Source organism: Podarcis vaucheri (genome assembly GCF_965113315.1).
Source record: "Podarcis vaucheri genome assembly, chromosome: 6".
Classification (NCBI taxonomy): domain Eukaryota; kingdom Metazoa; phylum Chordata; class Lepidosauria; order Squamata; family Lacertidae; genus Podarcis; species Podarcis vaucheri.
The window spans coordinates 103628882-103649812 of record NC_138764.1 but is presented as its reverse complement, the minus strand read 5'-3'; the positions used below and the strand labels follow the sequence as shown (position 1 = coordinate 103649812).

At 47.5% G+C, this 20931-nt stretch overlaps 1 protein-coding gene across 1 annotated transcript; it reads left to right on the top strand.

The window, feature by feature from the left end:
* Nucleotides 1–1124: 1124 nt before the first annotated feature.
* SDCBP2 (syndecan binding protein 2) lies at nucleotides 1125–18938 on the top strand. Its single transcript, XM_082226417.1, has 9 exons — nucleotides 1125–1493; nucleotides 4045–4113; nucleotides 5092–5212; nucleotides 6333–6442; nucleotides 7618–7779; nucleotides 10504–10679; nucleotides 12558–12729; nucleotides 14805–14896; nucleotides 16407–18938. The coding sequence occupies exons 2-9, from the start codon at nucleotides 4060–4062 to the stop codon at nucleotides 16459–16461; spliced, it is 942 nt and encodes a 313-aa protein (XP_082082543.1). The 5' UTR covers nucleotides 1125–1493; nucleotides 4045–4059; the 3' UTR covers nucleotides 16462–18938.
* The last annotated feature ends 1993 nt before the right edge of the window (nucleotides 18939–20931 follow it).

The following is a 20931-nucleotide window of genomic DNA, read 5'->3' as shown; positions in this document are numbered from 1 at the left end:
TTCGAGCAGGGAGAGGTATGGCCTCTGATGAGCAGAATCTGTGACACATTCACTCACAAGAACTTCTGGATTGCCTTGCTGAGCGAGGCCAGGTTATCTCTCACTTGGAGTCCTGCAATGCGCTCTATGTGGGGCTACCTTTGAAGGTGACCTGGAAACTACAACTAATCCAGAATGCGGCAGCTAGACTGGTGACTGGGAGCAGCCGCCAAAACCACATAACACCGGTCTTGAAAGACCTACACTGGCTCCCAGGACGTTTCTGAGCACAATTCAAAGTGCTGGTGATGACCTTTAAAGCCCTAAACGGCCTCGGTCCAGTATACCTGAAGGAGCGTCTCCACCCCCATTGTTCTGCCCAGACACTGAGATCCAGTGCCGGGGGCCTTCTGGTGGTTCCCTCGCTGCGAGAAGGCAAGTTACAGGGAATCAGGCAGAGGGCCTTCTTGGTAGTGGCACCCGCCCTGTGGAACGCCCTCCCACCAGATGTCAAAGAGAAGAACAACTACCAATCTTGGCGCCCACTCCCAGTCACCAGTCTAGCTGCCTCTTTCTGGATTAGTTTCTGGGTCACCTTCAAAGGTAGCCCCACGTAGAGCGCATTGCAGTAGTCCAAGCGGGAGATAACCAGAGCATGCACCACTCTGGCAAGATAGTTCCCGGGCAGGTAGGGTCTCATCCTGCATACCAGATGGAGCTGGTAGACAGCCGCCCTGGACACAAAGGTAACCTGCGCCTCCATGGACAGCTGTGAGTCCAGAATGACTCCCAGGCTGCGCACCTGGTCCTTCAGGGGCACAGTTAACCCATTCAGGACCAGGGAGTCCTCCACACCTGCCCGCCCCCTGTCCCCCCAGAACAGTACTTCTGTCTTGTCAGGATTCAACCTCAATCTGTTAGCCGCCATCCATCCTCCAACTGCCTCCAGATATTAGCAGCACTGAAGTGACTTTCCCCGGACCGCAAGCCTGGGAAGTGTGTCTGGATGCCCTCAGCTGCCCAGATGGCAAGACCCACCCCCCTTAGCCTTGCTAATGTGTTCCGAAGCAAAGCAGAGTAAGACGTTGTGCATCTGCTGTGGACTGAATATATTCAGCTGCAGGTTGACCTTTGGAGGAAAAAAAATGAGGAGGACAGAATGGAGTTTCCTGGAAGAGGCTCTGGCTGGCCAGTTGCTCCTGTTCAGGGTTCCACCCCACACCGCTGCAAATTCCACTTGCACTGGGCCGGCTGGCAGAAGTCTGTCACCTGACGTTCCTCTGCTTCATTGCAACACATGGCAGAACCAGTGCTTCTCTAATCTGAGCCGCCTCCACCCCTGACGTCATCCAGGTGCACTGACCTGGTTCTCTCTTCTGCCACCTGAGTTTCGCTTCCTAGTCAGCTGATGCCCCCGCCCAGCCCAGGCTGAGCCCTGGCCCTTGTTATAAAGTCGAAGGCAGGCTGGGAGCGCGCAAGCCAAGAGCAGAATTCTCGCCAGAGGCAACCGACAGGTAAGAGCGCCGATCTGTTTTGTGTGTGGAAGGGGGAAGGGAGAGCCAAGGCATCCATCTGGATAAAATCTACGCTCTCACCTTGGATTGTAAAACCCAGGTGCAGTTTGGAAACACTTCTAAAGCTGCTCTGCATCTGCTACCCTGAATTTGCAAAGAGGGTGGTTTTCCTTGCTGCTCTCCAGATTTTGCTGGACTCCAGTTCCCATCCTGGTCAAAGGGCAGGGACTGTACATTTGGGAGAGCCACTGATTCCCTGCTCTGGACGCTGCTTGTGGTTGCTGTTAATTAGCCGCCTGTTAGTTAATAAGCGCTCTCTTTCCAGCATTTTGTGTTCTCCTGGACTCCCTCACCAGGGACTTTCTCCTCGCAGTCCCAGGATGTTCAACTTTTACGAACTTCTGTTAGAAGCTGATTTTGCAAACCTGCAAGGCGGCTGCCGATGTCCTGGCCGTATTTAGTTAATTTCTTAAAGTTATTTTGGAGGAGGATTCTTGAGGACAAAAGAGGGGTTTGACACTACTGTCTTAAAACCCTTTCGTGACATTTTGTTACGTAAGATCAAGGAGTTTACGCACAAATATATGGAAATGGTTCTCATCTTGGCAGTCATTAAGAAATGAATTAAGAAATGAATAATCTGCTCTAAGTGGATTGGGTGTTGATATGAGAGTCGGCATTATTTGTGTATCAGAGTAGACCCACTGATATTAATAAACCTAAGTTACCCATCGCCGTTTTCTTCAACTCTGAGTAGGAGTAGCAGTGAATACTCATTGATTTTAAAGTGTTCCATTTTTATAATGTGTTGGAATATTAAGGTGCAGGACTATGTACGACAACAGAAGATATTTGGAATTATTGCAGATGCGATAAAATTGTTTACATTGTATTCTTAAAGCATTATTATTGAACATTTTGGAACCTGATGATAAACATTTGGTTTAACATTAAGCGATCTGGGGTTTTTTTTGTTCTCAGAATAAAGGCTCAATTTTTTATTTTTAAAAAACACAGAATATCGGGCTACCTGATTTGTAGGATTCCTTCAACAAGGCAGTTCTTCTTCTTTAGTAAATATAGTTTTATTGATTTCCAGTATATAACAATTACAAGAGAGAGAGACAAAGGTGTAAAAACAAAATCCCAAAGCAATTCTTGTACTTAAGAAAACAAGAAAACTTTATCACAAATCAGAAGAAAAGAGCTATGTGGTTGGGAGGCAGAGTGCTATGTAAACTGGGGTCAGAGGTCATGGTAATCCTCATAGTTTACCTTTCTGCCAGAGCGGTACCTATTTATCTACTTGCACTTTGACGTGCTTTCAAACTGCTAGGTTGGCAGGAGCAGGGACAGAGCAACGGGAGCTCACCCCATCGTGGGGATTCGAACCGGTTTAACCCACAGCAACACCTGTGTCCCAGTATATTAATAGTGAAATACAATTAAGAAGAAGTATATTTTTGGGGGCCCCCCAAGAGAGTGGGGACCTAAGTTATAGCTTGTTTAGCTTATACGTAAATCCGGCACTGGATATTCCCTCTTTGCCCAGGTTGTTGCAATGATGGCATCCTGCTGGCTGGAGGGGCAGTGCTGGTGCCACCCGTGGAGAAGTGCCAGGCTGCAAATCAAGTTCTACCAAGAGCTAATTTTAAAACCGCCCACCCCTGTGGCACACATGCCAAATGGAGAAATGCAATCATTGCATTGTCCTGGAAAATCCTGCGTTTCCCTATGACTAACTTTTTACGATCCGGTGATCACTCCTGTGGGTGATGCAAGTAACCTGTGATCCTGCCTCCCATGGCATCAATTAGCCGGGCACGATAGCACCTATCAAGTCATCATCATGGGACAATCTTTTTCAAGTGATTGAGCAACTGCATTGCATAGTTTCCAACCTTTTTTTAGAAAATAGCTGCCGCATTAATCTGTTAAGACAATTAGATGAATCTGTTAAAGGAACTTCTAGCCAGCGACAAGTGTCACCAGGTACCTTCGGGTGAAGGGCTGGCAATAAATTTTATAATGATAATTATCCTGATTCATAGAATGGCAGTGGTTGGTTTGCTTTTAACCCTTGTGTGTGTATCCAAGTTCTTTTTAAAACCTGTGGATCAAACTATCAGGTGTAAATTTATTCAAATCTGATTGCATATGGCTACTCAATTAATATACAGTCATATTACAGCTGCTTCAGCTTGCATTCTTTTGGGTTGCGGACCACTGAAACTGCCAAAACCTGGAGGTACTGGAATGGGTTACTTCCGGGTTTCGGCGGCCGCACATGCGCAGAAGCACTAAATCACTCTTTGCACATGCACAGAAGCGCCAAATTGCAATCCATGCGTGCATCCCACATGGATCACGTTCGCAACCCAAGCATCCACTGTGTTTTTTAAATAAAAAAATCGGTGACTGTTCCCCCCACAAAGTGACAGTACCTCCCTAAAAGTCGAACATTGAGGAAACACTGATGTTCTCCTGCGTATTCAGGAACCCAGAGCTGTAGCCTCACCTTGGCATCTTCCTCTGTGTGCTTCACCCCCAGAAAGAAGCAGCAAATATGGCGACGTTGTACCCATCTCTCGAGGACATGAAAGTGGACCATGTTCTGAAGGTGAGAGACCGGTTCTTCCCTTGGGCTTCCTGTAGCCCTCCCTTTTGTTTTTGTTTTTATTATGTGTTTGGCGTTTTTATTTTGCATTTCTATGCTGTAAACCACCCCTGAGATCCCTGGATGAAGGGCGGCAAAACAAACAAACAAACAAACAAAAAAACACACCAGACGGACATCACTTCTGTTGCCTTTTCGCCACATCTGCTTTATTGCAGGGGAGATTCGAGGGTAAAACGTACGCGGAACAAGTCTGCCCCTGCAGCTTGATGGAGGTAGAAACTGTCTCTCATGTCTTGTTAGCTGCCGTTTCTACGGGGATATATGCTCAGTATTTATCACTCCTGTTATACAAAAAATCTCCAAATGGGTCAGAACCTCAATGTCTAAAACTCCTGGTAGAGGACAAGGATCCAGAGATCACACTAAGGGTGGCCAGATTCTGTGCGACTGCCATAAAACTCGGGGAACAAGCTGTACTACCAAAATGACTAAGGTTTTAAATGACCATTTTAGGTTATATTTTAATGATGAAGATTTAATATATATTTTTAGCTGCCGCTATATCTGAATTGTCTCTGATATACCCAGTTGCAATTCAATGTATTCCTGTTGTGTTTTATGATTTTCCTGATATTGTAAGTGAGCCGGAACTGGTCTGTGACCGTAATAATAAAATTCATTCACGCCTTTTCGCCACCCACTGAAGACCTTCCCTTTCCAACAAGCCTTTTAAATGCAGGTCTTGACACTGTTGTTCCTATAAACGAGGTTGTTCTTAATTGCTTTCATCTTTAATTGGCCAGTTGCTTTGAGGTGTTTCCTAGGAAAGGATTCCTTTATGGAAGCATATAAACCGCATGCACACGGGACCTTCATGCATCGGCTCAGTCCTGGTTCAAATCGCGCCTCCCTGAAAGCAGGAGTTTTTGAAGACCCTGGAGATGCCAAGCTAATCAGTTGCCCTTCTTGCCTCCACAGGCCCAGGCAGACGCAGCCCCCAAGGTGCCAGCCTCCATCCCTGCTCCGCTCCCTGCCCTCGTCGTGCCATCAGCTCCTCCAGCTTCTCCCGCAGAGAAGGCTGAGCTACCCAAGCCAGCAGGTAACGCAATCCAGAGGTGGCAAAAAGCCTTTGGTGGCACCAAAGGTTCGCAATGCAAGCTTCAACAGTGCCGAGATGTCATGTAGCTTTGTGGCTTAGGGCCCTTACGGGACTGCCTCTCCTGGTCTGCCCCTCAGAGGACCTTAAGGTCCATGAATAATCATAGTTTAGAGGCCCTAAGGAAGTCAAATTATCCTCCACCATGGCCAGGGCCTTTTCAGTGGTGGCTCCGACCTGGTGGAATGCTCTGTCCCATGAAACCAGGGCCCTGCAGGATTTAACTTCCTTCCGCCGGGCCTGTAAGACAGAGCTATTCCACTTGGCCTTTAATTTGAATTCAGCCTGATCTTTTATTTCCCTTCTCTTCCTTCCCCCTCCCCTTTTATGAAGATTATCCGCTCTGAGACCCCACAGCTAATTCTCCCCTGGCCTCCTCGCTGGCCCCAGTAGGACAAATTCAGCCAGCTAGCCCTGGGGATTATCTAATTGATTTTGATTTTGATTTTTATTGTTATTCATGTTTTTATACTGCATTTTATGCTGCTTTTATAATTAAGTGTTTTAAATTTGTTGTTAGCTGCCCTTGAGCCCGGTTTTTGAACCAGGAAGGGTGGGGTATTAAAAAAAATTATAAATAAAAATAATATTATTATTATGTAGAGAGAGATTGTAGAGTTGGAGAAGGTTCAGAAAACGGGATGGACCTCTAAGAAGAACGGCTGCAGCGTCTGGGAGTTTTTAGCTTACAGAAAAGGCGAGGAAGAGGAGACATGATAGAAAGTTTACAGGACATGGAGAAAGGGGAGAGAGAGGAAAGCTTTCCTTCCTCTCTCGTAACACTAGAATTCATGAGAAGCTGAACGCTGGAAGATTCAGGGCCGATAAAAGAAACCCACACTGCACAGAATCGAACTATGGACCTCACTCCCACAGGAGGCGGTGATTAGACGGAGGGCTAGCCCTTATTGTCAACATGTGCAAACACATCATGAGATCTAGAGACTTGATTTTTGTGTTTTGTTTTGCATTCTCCGCAGCTGACGCACGAGATAACGCACAGAGTGCATTATTGTGCAGCTTATGCTCTGAATTGACTTCTCCCTCTTTCTTTCCTCTCCAGCCCTGCCAGTTTTGTACCCGAACCTCACGGACTTAAATGATTACATGGGCCTCTCCCTCTCCAGTGAGGAGGTCCAAAAGAATCTGGGACTTGCCCCGGCAGGCGGAAACGTAAGCATTTCTGAGGGTCATCTGCAACACCTTTTCCCATTCACTTGTCAGTTGCATTTGCAGAATCCCTGCACGCAGGGACATTCTGCCAGGACTCTAACTCTGGGGTGGAGAACCTTCTCCACCAAAGGGCCACATCCCCCTCCGTGTAACCTTGCCAGGGCCACATGCCAAGGGATGGTGGGACCAGAGTCAAAAGTGAGTGGAGCAATGAATGGGAATCATAGCAGTATAGCATAGTGGTTAGAGTGTTGGGCTAGGACCAGGGAGACCTGGGTTCAAATCCCTGCTCCGTCCTGAAACTCACTGGGTGACCTTTAACGCGGCCTCAGATCCTGGTGGTTCCTTGATTTCCCACCATGACATTATCAGTCAGTCGGAGGAAGACAGAAATCTGCCTTCTGCTGAGTCTTGACCGCTGGTCCACTTTGCTCAGTATTGTCTACTCAGACTGGCAGCAGCTCTCCAGGTTTTCAGAGATCCCCAACCCTATGGAGAGATGCTGGGAATTAAACAAGGGCCTTTCTGCAGGCAAAGCGGGTGTTCTAACCACTGAGTCATGCTGCTTTTCTAGGAATGCAAATTTGTACAGTGACCCAGTGGAAGGCTTTTCTGGAACTAGGATAGCCAGGTCAGGAGCATCCCAGGCCCTGGGATTTCGGTGACCTTGAAGTGACCTTTGGTGATTCTCCTGCGCTACCTCCCAGCGCCGAGCCTTGGAGACGGAGGTTAATTGGGAGATGGGAGAAGGATAGACGCCCGAGCTAAAGCTTGCAGGCTTCACACATCTTCTTCATATTAATTTAAAAATCTCAAGGTGCTCTCATCCACATGGATATTCAAACCCTCCTCCTGCCACCTGGAGGCGGGCACGCCAACCTGGAGATTTCAGGTCAGCCCTGGACTTCAGGAAACTTTATCAGGAATGTCCCTACCACTTAGGACAAGCTTCTTCAACCTCGGCCCTCCAGATGTTTTTGGCCTACAACTCCCATGATCCCTAGCTAGAGGACCAGTGGTCAGGGATGTTGGGAATTGTAGTCTCAAAACATCTGGAGGGCCGAGGTTGAGGAAGCCTGGCTTAGGATAACGTGGAGCAGGAACCAGCCTCATTCTCCAGTCTGAGCCTGGGTGTAAATTAAATTGACTGTTCCACAACTTGGGTTCTTTGGCAGGCTGTGACCCCGTCGCCCTCCGCAGCAGGCTTGGTGGTTGCCCCTGTGACGGGAAGCGACCTGGGGATTCGTCGGGCGGAGATCAAGCCTGGTTTGAGGGAGGTTCACCTCTGCAAGGACGAGCGCGGGAAGACGGGACTGAAGCTGAGGAACATTGATAAGGTGAGTTCTGAGGTTAGGACTTTCCAAGGCAGGAAGAGCTAGAGAGTGGTACTGGATGAAGCCAAAGGCCTATCTAATCCAGCCTTGCGGTTTTTACAGTGGCCGTGTCTGGGTCAGCGTTGTTTGTTGTTGTTTAGTCATTTTGTCGTGTCTGACTCCTCGTGACCCCCTGGACCAGAGCACGCCAGGCACTCCTGTCTTCCACTGCCTCCCACAGCTTGGTCAAACTTGTGCTGGTAGCTTCAAGAACACTGTCCCACCATCTCGTCCTCTGTTGTCCCCTTCTCCTTGTGCCCTCCATCTTTCCCAACATGGGGGTCTTTTCCAGGGAGTCTTCCCTTCTCATGAGGTGGCCAAAGTCTTGGAGCCTCAGCTTCAGGATCTGTCCTTCCAGTGAGCACTCAGGGCTGATTTCCTTCAGAATGGAGAGGTTTGATCTTCTTGCAGTCCATGGGACTCTCCAGAGTCTCCTCCAGCACCATAATTCAAAAGCATCAATTCTTCGGCGATCAGCCTTCTTTATGGTCCAGCTCTCACTTCCATACATCACTACTGGGAAAACCATAGCTTGAACTATATGGACCTTTGTTGGCAAGGTGATGTCTCTGCTTTTTAAGATGCTGTCTAGGTTTGGCAGTGCATTTCTCCCAAGGAGCAGGCGTCTTTTAATTTCGTGGCTGCTGTCACCATCTGCAGTGATCATGGAGCCCAGGAAAGTAAAATCTCTCACTGCCTCCATTTCTTCCCCTTCTATTTGCCAGGAGGTGATGGGACCAGTGGCCATGGTCTTCGTTTTATTGATGTTGAGCTTCAGACCATATTTTGCGAGCGCAAAAAATGGTCTGAAGCTCAACATAAAAAAAACTAAAATCATAAGGGTGAGCGTTGTACCTTTGTTTTTTCTGCTTTGTTTCTCATCTGCCCCAGCCAGTGCTGTAGTTTGCAACTGCTAGAGGGCACCAGGTTGGGGAACGCCAGTCTAGAGATTATTGGGAACCCCTCCCCAACAGGTCACAAAGGCAATAGCATCTGTTATTCAGAGTCGTGGGACCAGGTGCAAAAGAAGACAGGAGGCGGCTCTTGCACCTTTAATAGTTTTGTAGAAGATATGCTTTCAGCGGATATAGCTTGCAGGACACAACTATTAAAAGGTGCAGGAGCCCTGGTCCTGTTGAACTGACCTCTCCATTTTACATGCATGATGCCTCTGGATTTCGAAGGCCTTTAGTAGACTTGTCCTCTGTGCACTTATTTAATCTCCTTTGACAGACATCTACACAAGCGGTAGAAACCTTAGAATGAATTCAGTCTATTTGGCTTGATTTCAGGGATAGGGATTTTTTGTCCTCTCTCTCTCTCTCTGATCGCAGGAAGGCTGATTTCAGGACTCAGAAAACAAATACCGTAAATGTTTGGGGCGAATACTAAATATTCTGGTTCTTGTTGCAAAATAGCACTGTGACATCCTGTGGGTCTTTCATCACAAGCATTTAGCACTAGTTGGGCTGTTCGGTCTCTGATAACAACTATTTGAACACCTGGTTACTGCAGAACTCTCTGGGGTGTGAAGTTTTAGGGCAGCCATAGTAGATTCTATTATGAGCCCTGCTTACATTTTTGGGGTGAAGAGTTACATTAGGATTATTTATGTATTTATTTCAAAAAAAATTATGTACCTGAAGTGTATGTAACCTGAAGTGTATGTAACCTGAGCTACCACTGTATAGTGGTACCCTGGGTTACATATGCTTCAGGTTACAGACTCCGCTAACCCAGAAATAGTTCCTCAGGTTAAGAACTTTGCTTCAGGATGAGAACAGAAATTGCGTGGTGGCAGCAGGAGGCCCCATTAGCTAAAGTGATACCTCAGGTTAAGAACAGTTTCAGGTTAAGAACGGACCTCCAGAATGAATTAAGTTCTTAACATGAGGTACCACTGTACACTGGTATTAGTTCACCTGTCTTCCCAAGTGAGTGTAAATTTTTTTGGAGACACCGTTGATGGAATCTTTCGAGGAGTTGGAGATGGCGTTTATAAGTGGTCCATGTTTATGTCAGGAAAAAGCAGCAATGCGAGAGCGAGCTGCAGCTGCCTGGAATGCAAAACAGGATGTTGATGTTTGGGACTGTACTATTGGAACAAAGGGGCAGTCTATTCACTGTGCTGAGCACCGGATGTTAGCTCAGAGTGTCATCTGACCTGTACTGGAAGTACAGGGGTGGAGTTTTCTCTCTCTACTGTTGGAGTCTGGAGAGTGCAGACGCGTTTCTCTGTACTGCTGCAATGACAGAAATAAAGACATGTAAATAGATTTCTGTCTGTCTCTTTCCCCTCCCTGAGGGAAGCAGGGAGGAGGGAGGAGAGGTGTGTCCCTCTCACGCTGAGTGGGATCGCCGATAGTGACCTTGCCTGTATCCTGCCGGGAGACGCAGACGGGGAGGTCAACCAGGATCTCAAGCCGAATGCCTGGAGAATGGCCAGTTACCTCTGACTGCAGCCTGAGAATCTGACAGTTTATGATGCCAATCAGCCAGCTATTGGGCGCCCAGGCCATCAACTCCCTCCCCATCTGAGAGGTGTGGGACTGGCTTCCGCGAAATCCCATCTCACCTGCTGTCCAGGGACACCTGCCTCTGGGCTCTAGGCGGACGTTGCTCTTTCCTTGCTGGTCTCCTTTTAAAAATCAAGTATGTCGGTTTTCACCAGCCCAATGTCTTCTGCAGGGCTTGTTTGTGCAGCTGGTCAAAGCCAATTCCCCGGCTTCTCTTGTGGGCCTGCGCTTTGGAGATCAGATCCTGCAGATCGACGGGAAGGATTGCGCAGGCTGGAACACGGACAAGGCTAAGCGGGTGCTGAAGAAAGCCTCTCCGGAGAAAATCGTCATGGTGGTCCGGGACAGGTGAGAAGCAGGAAGTGGCTGCGGTTATCTGAGTCATTTTATCACCCTAAAGGGCTGCTGTTATGTACTGAGTTGAATAGGATTCAGAATGCAGCAGTCTGATTGGTCCACAGGAGCCACCCGATCCAGCTCCAGGTGGAAGTGAATCTGCAACCTGATTAGCCTACAGGAGAATCCCGGAATTAGCCAATCACGTGGGGCCGCTTGTGTAAATACAGTGGTGCCCCGCAAGATGAATGCCTCGCAAGACGGAAAACTCGCTAGATGAAAGAGTTTTCCGTTTTGGAGGTGCTTCGCAAAACGAATTTCCTATGGGCTTGCTTCGCAAGACGACAATGTCTTGCGAGTTCCTGCTGGTTTTTTCCCCTCCCCCCTTTTTCTAAGCCGCTAAGCCGCTTATCAGCTGATCCGATCAGCAGATAAGCCGCTAAAAGCCGCTAAAAGCCGCTAATAGCGCTAATCCGCTAATCCTTCAATGGGCTTGCTTCGCAAGACGAAAAAACCACAGAACGGATTCTTTTCGTCTTGCGAGGCACCACTGTAATGTATATAAAGCAGACATTCTGGGGGAACTTGCATTCCTCCTCACCACTAGGAGCTGAATAAAGAGCATGAAATCCACTCTCGACTCCGAGTATATTTCAGCTGCATTTCCTAAGAACCCTAGAACTACCTGCAATATTAAGGATGCTCATAAAATGCAAGTGGCAGGCTCTTCTCCTCTGCTTGCCTTTTCAGGAATACTGTACTTTTCCATCTATGAGATGAGGGTTTTTAATTAAAAAATTAGCTTTAAAATTATCCTTTGTCTTATACAAGGGTAGTGCAGAGCAGGGTTGTGTGATTGGTTGCAGCGGCGAGTGGAAGATTCTCAGCGGTGATATTGCGGGTGTTTGGTGGCTGTGAGAAGGGCTGCAGGCAGCTAGACTGGTGACTGGGAGCGGCCACCGGGACCACATAACACCGGTCCTGAGAGATCTGCATTGGCTCCCAGTACATTTCTGAGCACAATTCAAAGTGTTGGTGCTGACCTTGGAAGCCCTAAACGACCTCGGTCCAGTATATCTGAAGGAGCGTCTCCACCCCCATTATTGAGCCTGGACACTGAGGTCTAGCACAGAGGGCCTTCTGGCGGTTCCCTCTGTTATTGCGAGAAGTGAGGTTACAGGGAACCAGGCAGAGGGCCTTCTCGGTGGTGGCGCCCGCACTGTGGAACGCCCTCCCTTCAGATGTGAAGGAAATAAGCAGCTATCTTATCTTTAAGAGACATCTGAAGGCAGCCCTGTTCAGGGAAGTTTTTAATATTTCATGCTGTATTGTTTTTAACACTCAATTGGGATCCTCCCAGAGTGGCTGGGGAAACTCAGCCAGATGGGTGGGGTATAAATAATAAATTATTGTTATTATATTATTATTATTTATGATGTGATACGCTATTACATTACTTTAACTAAGGGAGCTGGGCATGTTTAGCCTGGAGAAGAGGAGGTTAAGGGGTGATATGATAGCCATGTTCAAATATATAAAAGGATGTCACATAGAGGAGGGAGAAAGGTTGTTTTCTGCTGCTCCAGAGAAGCGGACACGGAGCAATGGATCCAAACTACAAGAAAGAAGATTCCACCTAAACATTAGGAAGAACTTCCTGGCAGTAAGAGCTGTTCGACAGTGGAATTTGCTGCCAAGGAGTGTGGTGGAGTCTCCTACTTTGGAGGCCTTTAAGCAGAGGCTTGACAACCATATGTCAGGAGTGCTCTGATGGTGTTTCCTGCTTGGCAGGGGGTTGGACTCGATGGCCCTTGTGGTCTCTTCCAACTCTATGATTCTATGGTTCTATGATTCTATGATTCTATGAACATTATAATCTTTGCTCGGTAGGCCTTTCCAGCGCACGGTGACAATGCACAAGGACAGCATGGGCCACGTGGGCTTCATCGTCAAGAAAGGGCAAGTCAACTCGCTTGCCAAAGGCAGCTCTGCGGCTCGGAACGGGCTCCTCATCAACCATTACATCTGTGAGGTGAACGGGCAGAATGTCATTGGCCTGAGGGTAAGGACTCTTGTGTGAAAGGGGCCGTGGAGCAAAGGGTGCTGCGGAGAGCTCTGTGGAGCCACGCAAATTGTGGGCTGTGCTCAAATCCTTAAAAGCTGGAAACTTGCTTTTAAAAAAACAAAACACAACTCAAACAAAAAATCCAAGCTGTCTTCTGCACCCAGTCCCCAAATCCAGATGTAGCCATGCCCATTCCTCTCAGTGCTCTACTGTGACTGCGTCGATATTATGACATTTATTTGCAAGTCCTCTGTTATGCGCAGCATCTAGCATTCTTGGGGCACATCTATAGGTCCACACCTTCTGCCTGGTTTTGTTTGGAACTAATGGGTCAGAGGAGGGGTTGGAGGAGAGATTTCAAGAGCAGGGAGAAAGTGGTGGCTGGCATAAAATAGTCCCTTTTCTGGGGGCTGTCCAGGCATGTGGGGCAGCGAGAAAGAGGGGGTCCATTTAGGGTAAGCAAAGGAAATCTCTGGCACGGGTTCCAGTCTGCCTCGCAAAGCTTTCCACACCCCAGCCACACTTAGAGCAGAGCTTTCCAAACTTTTCACGTTGGTGGCGCACTTTTGAGACATGCATCATTTTGTGACACAGTAATTCAGTTTTGCATCATTTCATGACACAGTCATTCAGTTTTACTATCAAACTGGGGGTTAAACTAACCTCTTTCCAGCCCCAGGAAAAGCGCAGAGAGAGTTCGTGCGGTGTAGCTACACACTGCAGCCGACACACTAACATGTCATGACACACAGTTTGGAAAGCTCTGACATGGGGTGTGCTGCCAATTCTTCCCTTTGACGTTGGGTCACCCGACATTATGGTGACATCAGGTGATTGACAGGTGGGCAGGCTGAGCCTGCCTGCTTGTCAAAAGTGGCCTCTGGGAGATCATGGGGAGAGAGAGAGATGGGAATCTGGCCCACCAGCTAGATCCTGTCCCCCACCCCAGATTTAAAGGACTTGGGAACATTATGGATGGGCAAGGCTTAGTGGAGTTTGGGTGGCACAGGACAGAACATACTGGGATATGAGGGGAGAAAGGTAAAAGGGAGGGGGGCAAGCACGGATAGCTCAGTGGGTAGAGCGTGAGACTCTGGCTCTCAGGGTTGTGGGTTCGAGCCCCACTTTGGGCAAAAAAGATTCCTGCATTGCAGGGGGTTGGACTAGATGACCCTTGGGGTCCTTTCCAACTTTCCAATTCAATATCGTTCAAATAATGTTGGGATCTCCTGGCTTTGCTCTCTTTCCCCCAGGCAGCTGTCAGGGGCCTCAGACAACAGGGTGGCACAAGAAAAAATGTCATTTTTAAATGGGTACAGGAAGGGGGGGGGCTCCCTTGTGCAATTCAGTAAAGTGGCAGCTCGCCCCATCTTTGTTTTTTCAATTTTTTAAAATTGATTTTCCAAATTTGTTTAAACAAACAAACATACATCTTAATTGTACTTAATCCAATCTTAGTAACATTGTTAAGTGACTTCCTCAAATCCCCCTGGCTGGATTTCAGTGTATATCATTGTAACAGTTTTCCAAATTTTCTCATAAAATTAACTTAATCACTTAACATCTTTCTTTCTTTTCATTTTAACTTTAAACTTGTTATTCTCTAACATTACATATTTAAATCCCAAGCCTATCTGGTATTTGCAAGTTTTTCCCAATTAAGTTATCTTAACATACCATATTTTTTGCACCATAACACTCACTTTTTTCCTCCTAGAAAGTAAGGGGAAATGTCTGTGCATGTTATGGAGGGAATGCCTACGGGTGGCATGCCTACGGATTTTCCTCCTCTAAAAACTATGTGCGTGTTATGGTCGGGTGCGTGTTATAGAGCGAAAAATGCGGTACTTAACTAAGTAGTCTTTGAATTTCCTCCATTCCTCCTGGTGGTACTCCTCATCTTCATCTGCCATTCCTCCACTGTTGGGACTTCTTGTGTTTTCCAATTCTTAGCTAACAAAATTCTAGCTGCAGTTGTGGCATACAAAAACAGTCTAACATCTTTCTTGGCCAATTCCAAACCTGTTATTCCATCTCTGAGCAACCTTCTTCTTGAACTCTTCCTTCTCAAGGACAAGGAGATCACAGAGGTCCTCACCAACGCCGGCAACATCATCACTCTGACCATTGTCCCTGCCGTGATCTACGAACACATGGTCAAAAAGTGAGTGGCCTGGAGTTGGGTGGTGGCGGTGGGCAGAACGGCTAAGTGAGCGAGCTGAGAAATGGCCACCCAATCCGTAGCTCACCCCAGCTGGGAACTCGCTGCCACAGAGATGAAGAAGCTGTGGCTTTAGATCTTGAGAACATCAGAAGGGTTTGCTGGACCAGACCCACCAAGTCCAGTATTCTGTTCTCACAGTGGCCAACCCAATACCTTTGGGAAACTAGGAAGCAGGACATGGGCCCAAGAGCATCTCTCTCTTCCTGTGGTTTCCCAGCCACTGGCATTCAGAAGTGTTGCTGGCTCTATCTGTGGCGTCCGAGCCGAGCCATAATGGCTAGTAGCAACCAATAGCCCTCTCCCCCTCCATGAACTTGCCCAACCCTCTTTTAAAGCCATCCAAATAGGTGGCTACCTCTTGTGGGTGGGAGTTCCATAGTCTAATCATGCACCACATGAAGAGTTACTTTATCTGCTCTGAATGTTCTGGGACGGGACATCAACAATGTCCAAGCTTCCATCATCTCTGAACGTTGGCCACCATGGCTGGGATTTGATGTGAGTTGGAGTCCAGCAACCTCAAGGGGCCACATATTCCCCCAGCCCTGTGCTAGCCAAGTCACATAATCTCCCAGTCTCTGTTGTCCACCTTGAACATATATGTAAGAATGCCAGGAGAGCCCAGATCAAGGGTCAATGTAGTCCAGCATCCTGTTCCCAACAGCAGTCAGCCAGAGGCCTTTGGGAAGTCCAGAAGCAGGGCATGAAGGCAACACTCATCCATTTTTGACCCTTAGCAAATGGCATTCTGAGGCAGATTGCCTCTGAACCTGGAGGCTACATTTATATAGAATGGCTGAAGGGTCCAACTACCATGAATTTGTCTGTTCTTCTTTTAAGAGTCACCTAATGGCTAGGGACACGGGTGGCGCTGTGGGGCTTGCTGATCAGAAGGTTGGCGGTTCGAATCCCCGCAATGGGGTGAGTTCCCGTTGCTCGGTCCCTGCTCCTGCCCACCTAGCAGTTCGAAAGCACGTCAAAGTGCAAGTAGATAAATAGGTACCGCTCTGGCAGGAAGGTAAACGGTGTTTCCGTGCGCTGCTCTGGTTCGCCAGAAGCGGCTTAGTCATGCTGGCCACAGGACTCGGAAGATGTACGCAGGCTTCCTCGGCTAATAAAGTGAGATGAGCGCCACAACCTTAGAGTTGGCCACGACTGGACCTAACGGTCAGGGGTCCCTTTACCTTTAAGGTCATGGCAGGCACCATATCAGTGGCAGGAAGCAATGCAATCTAATAATGAGTTATGAAAAATAATACTTCCTTCTGGCTCTCCCATCGCTAGTCAATTTAACTAAGTGACTTTAACTTCTAGTATTACTCAGATGGGAGAGGAGGAAAAAACTTTTGTGGCCTTAGCTGTACAGCTGAATTTTGCAGGGAGTATTTTGACCTCTTTTAAAGGGCTCTTGCAACACCCAGGCTGATTCCTGTTCCTTCTGTCTCCTAAGGCTTTCGAGTGGGCTGGCGAAATCTTCCATGGACCGTTCAGTTCCTGATGTTTAAAATTGCTCAAGACTTCCCCTCCTTCCACCGTCTCTCTCTTCTGGGATGAAATACACCACAGATGACTCCTCCAGAACCCTTTCAGTCTCACTGGAGAATAATCAAGCGGTGCAGAAAGATAAATCAATTCCTTGAAGCTTTCAGTTATTCTTTAAGGACTGTGAGGTCGCCAGAGATTTGATGGGGACATAGTGGAGTTTATTGCGTTCCTGGGTGATTCTTACCTCCATGAGGAAGTGAAACAGCCAATTCTCTGATCTTCATAGCTTAAATGTAAACCGAAGAAACTCAACCTGCCCTTCTGCTGCCTATTCAGACAACCAAATCAGACCAGAATAGCCAGCCTCAGGCTTGCATAGCTTTAACACCAGAACCACTGTGGTCCATCAACTTGTTCCAAATTTACAAAGCAGACAGCCTGACTCTCTTAGGGAAACACTAGCCTGTGTTAAGTGATGCCAACCGTGTGCTCTTGTTTAAGCACATTGGACATGATTGCAGGGCCACCTTGATCGGTGCCAGAATGAAAGAGTGCCTGCTTTGAAGGCCATGTCGGAAAGAGAGCAGGGATATAAATGTACTAAAGTCATTCCTTCGCAGGGATTCGAGTGTGTACTGGAAATCAAGGTTTGCCCAATTAAAGTAGATTAAAGTTCTCTGTTGCAACAAATCCACTTAAGAAAGGACTGGTTGCGATTAACAGAGCGATGGGGCAATGCACTGAAAACAGCGCGAGATGAATGAATGATAAATGGGAATATGTATCCACACCCTGCAAGCAAACCAGGATGAATGCTTGTTGTCGTACAGCTTCTCTGCAATCAAAGCAGAACAAATAAAGGCTGGATGTGGTCAAACTTCTGTGTAAGCTTGGGCCAAGCCTGCTGGGATGAACACTCCATGAACAGGCAATCTGAAGATTAAAATCAATCTAGGCAGTGTCTGGCACAACCAGAGCCCCACAGTTCACCCAAGCTAACATACCTTGGATGAATCCTAGGAGTTAGCAGGCCGGTAGCTGGCCAGTGGTCCACCGGTGGATTGCAGTCTTAGCTTCCACCCATCCTTTCTGAGTCCTGGCTGTGTACAGAAGGAGGGTTTGCTACCTCCAAGTGCCCCTGTGCTTTTTGCTGCATGTTTGCTGCAGGATATTGAGCAATGATAGTTGCTCATGGGCACAGCTGTCAACTTACAGGTTTGAAAATAAGGGACCAGCAGCCTCGAAAATAAGGGATCAGCAGCCAAAATAATGGATTTTGCTTAGCTTATACAGAAATCCAACACTGATGGAGCCAGGCTGCTTTTGCTGTGACTGACTGTGTTTTGTAGGGGGTTGGACTAGGTGATCCTAAGGGTCTACAACTCCCACCAAAGAAGAGGGGCAGACAAAACTGATGAACGACGTCAAGATGGCAAAGCTTACAGGCAGAATTAGAAAGCAGGAAGAGGACCTCTTTAATAAAGAATGGGGAAAGTTTATAATTTATTTGAAAAGCTGTTGTAAAGAGTTACATACATTGGTAGGATTGACAGAAAACTTGTAGTAAAAATTTGAACTATGGATGGACAAATGATTTATAAAAATAGAGTTATGAAAAGGATGCAGAGTCGGAAATCACAACATTAAGATGCTGCACTGGTTGGAGGGGATGCTAAGCAGCACGTTGGGGCTGCCGTCGTCCTGGCGCGAGGAGTTCCATCGGCCCTTCCCTGCCCGAGAGACAGGGAGGGAGGGAGACTCTTGCCCACGCCGCCTGCAAGCCTGGTATGAGGCGGTTGCGGTGCCGCCACGGCCACTGAAGCACCGCCCTTCTGCGTCCCTCCCCATCCCCTCCTCTTCCTCCTCCCTCAGGCCGCCTCCTCAGCCGCTACCGCCGCCTCCGGCTTCCCCTGGCATCGCGGCGGAAGTCTCGCAAGAGAGGGGCTGCCTGCCCATGCGCCGCCACCTGTCTCCCCACAACGCGGCTCTGAGGGGGAAAAGGGAGAGACGGAGACGCGGCAGCTCGTGCGCACGCTCTCTCTCGCGGCGGAGGATCCCGAGCCGCTGCTTCCCTCCCGAGCCGGGCGAGCATGAAACCCGAGAAATTTAACGGACATCATCTGGGACAGCAGCGGGAAATGGCACTGGGATAAGGGAGTTTCCCACCAAATAAGGGACGGTTGACAGCTATGCTCATGGGGCAACTTGGCCCTGGGTTTCGTTCTGCTGCTCCTGTCTGGAGTAAGCCAGTGTGGAAGCGAAGTCTGCCTCCTTCTCCCCCTCCCGGTTTCAGCCTCGACCAATCATGGAAAGCAAGACGCCTTTGGAGACCGAAACAACATTTTATTACAGCCACCAAACAGACGAAGGTTACAGGACAGTGGAAATCAAAACCCAAGAAGAGTATACAGCTTTTAAGTTCTGTATTTAAAAATATATTATATAGATTTTTTTTCTTCTTCTCTTTCAAATATAGTCATACATTTATTTCTCGGCAGAGCTTTGGATAGTCTAACAGATGTGTACACATATCCACAAGTACATCACACGGGCAGCTTTCCTCGTAGCCATGTTTGCCACCCTTTCACCAAAACCCACTCTTTCGCGCTCTCCTTCCCTACCCAAATACTTCACGTTACAGTTAAAACAGAGGCAAAACCTACCTTCCACTGGCTAGCTCATCTGGAAAATCTGCCTTCTATGTTTCCCCTAACCCTTGCCCCTTTCTGTCACCCAAGCAAACTGAGGGTTACCGTAGATTCCGGCGTATAAGACGACTTTTTAACCCCAGAAAAGAGGTTAAAAAGTCGGGGGTCGTCTTATACGCCGGGTACTACCTCCGAGGCAGCAGCGGGCAGCGGACTTCGCGTCGCGCCGGCTGGCTTCCTCTTGCCCAGCATATAAGGCTGGGCTTATAAGACAAAACCCCAAATTGGCACTGCCAATTTGGCGGGTCGTCTTATATGCCCAGTTGCCTAATACGCTGGAATCTACGGTATTCAATCTACCCTCGACTCCTTCAAATCTTTGCAGCGGCTTAATCACCTGGGCTCTTTGTTTGCCACAAGTGCAGGCACAGATGCTGCCACCGCCACTGCTCAACTGGCTTCAGGAGGCTCGTGAAACTCTGGGCCTGGGCTTGCGACACACACAGCATGCCCAACCTGTTTGCCCTTGCTGCTACGTCGTGAGCCTGAAGGGGAAAGAAGCACAGGCTGACCGAGCGGCTCGTGACGGCACCCCGGCCACAAATGCGAGCCTTGTGGTCAGGGCAGCTGAAGTCCTGGGGTGCAAACTGTGACACTGGCCCCAAGTGGGGTGGGACGGGACCATGTGATCACTAGCATTGGCTCTGCAGGCAACAGAGTCCCTATTAAATCCAAAAGTAAGGTCAGTTCTAGTTGCATCAATTGCACAAAACACATGAAATGCCGTGAAAATCCCTGAAACGTGAAGTAACCGACTAGAAATATTATCTTGCGGAAATCAACTAAGTAATAAAAATCAAAAAACGTAAGGGAAAACCTAAAATAGAACAAAGCCTTAATCGGATGCCGGCTACAAACCTCGTTTCACAGAACTTTTCAGTTTCCTCAGAAGGAAATAGGAATATATAAACTTTAAATGACCAAACAAGGGTAGAGCCTCAAAAATTCTGATGTATTATAATCCTAGCTCAACCTACATAAAACAAAACGCAGTAATAAAGGATTGAAGACTCAAAAGTACAGTTTCTAATACTGAATTTACAGAAAAGGTTTGAAAACCTAAATAGCAAGTTTTAAACAAAGCCCAACTTGAAGAAGGCCAAGCACAATAATAAGGGGTTGAAGACTCAGCTATGAAAATTCCGGTGCTGCTTTTACAAAATGGCTTAAAAAGCTAAATGGCAGAAATTCAAAGAAAGGAATACAAGATAAGCTGTTTTAGGTTTTGAACAAACTCAAGAACAGGGCTGAAACGCCCCCATGGTCTAGATGTTACTGCTGATGTTAAAGACTGACTTGATTTCCACAAGATAATATTTCTAGTTGATTTCCACATTTTAATAATATTTCTAGTTGATTTCCACATTTTAATAACATTTCTAGTTGATAATATTTATAATGTTTATAATATTAATAATATTTCTAGTTGCTTTCCACATTTCTAGTTGATTTCCACAAGATAATATTTCTAGTCAATTACTTCTCATTTCAGGGATTTTCACAGTATTTCATTTGTTTTGTGCAATTTCTCGGTTCCGTGACTGTCTATTTTTCTACTAGTTGCTTCCATAGCTGAGTCTCTCTCTGTGCCATAGGGCTGGCATTGGTAGCTGGCATTGTTGAGCATTGACTGAGGCCCACGTCTTTACGAGGCAATCCCCAGCTACCCTTTGAGCTTCACAACCCTCCTTCTCCTTTCCTGTTCATCTGCCCTCTCTGAGCACACAAGCCCCGACAAGGGATAAGACACAGCCATTTTCTCCACCCGCCTTTTGCCATTGC

Excerpts from the sequence above, each read along its gene's own strand:
- SDCBP2 (XM_082226417.1), top strand. The coding sequence starts at position 4,060 with ATGGCGACGTTGTACCCATCTCTCGAGGACATGAAAGTGGACCATGTT. Across the intron at positions 7,780-10,503 it reads AGCTGAGGAACATTGATAAG|GGCTTGTTTGTGCAGCTGGT; the intron begins GTGAGTTCTGAG and ends TGTCTTCTGCAG. Across the intron at positions 14,897-16,406 it reads TACGAACACATGGTCAAAAA|GCTTTCGAGTGGGCTGGCGA; the intron begins GTGAGTGGCCTG and ends CTGTCTCCTAAG.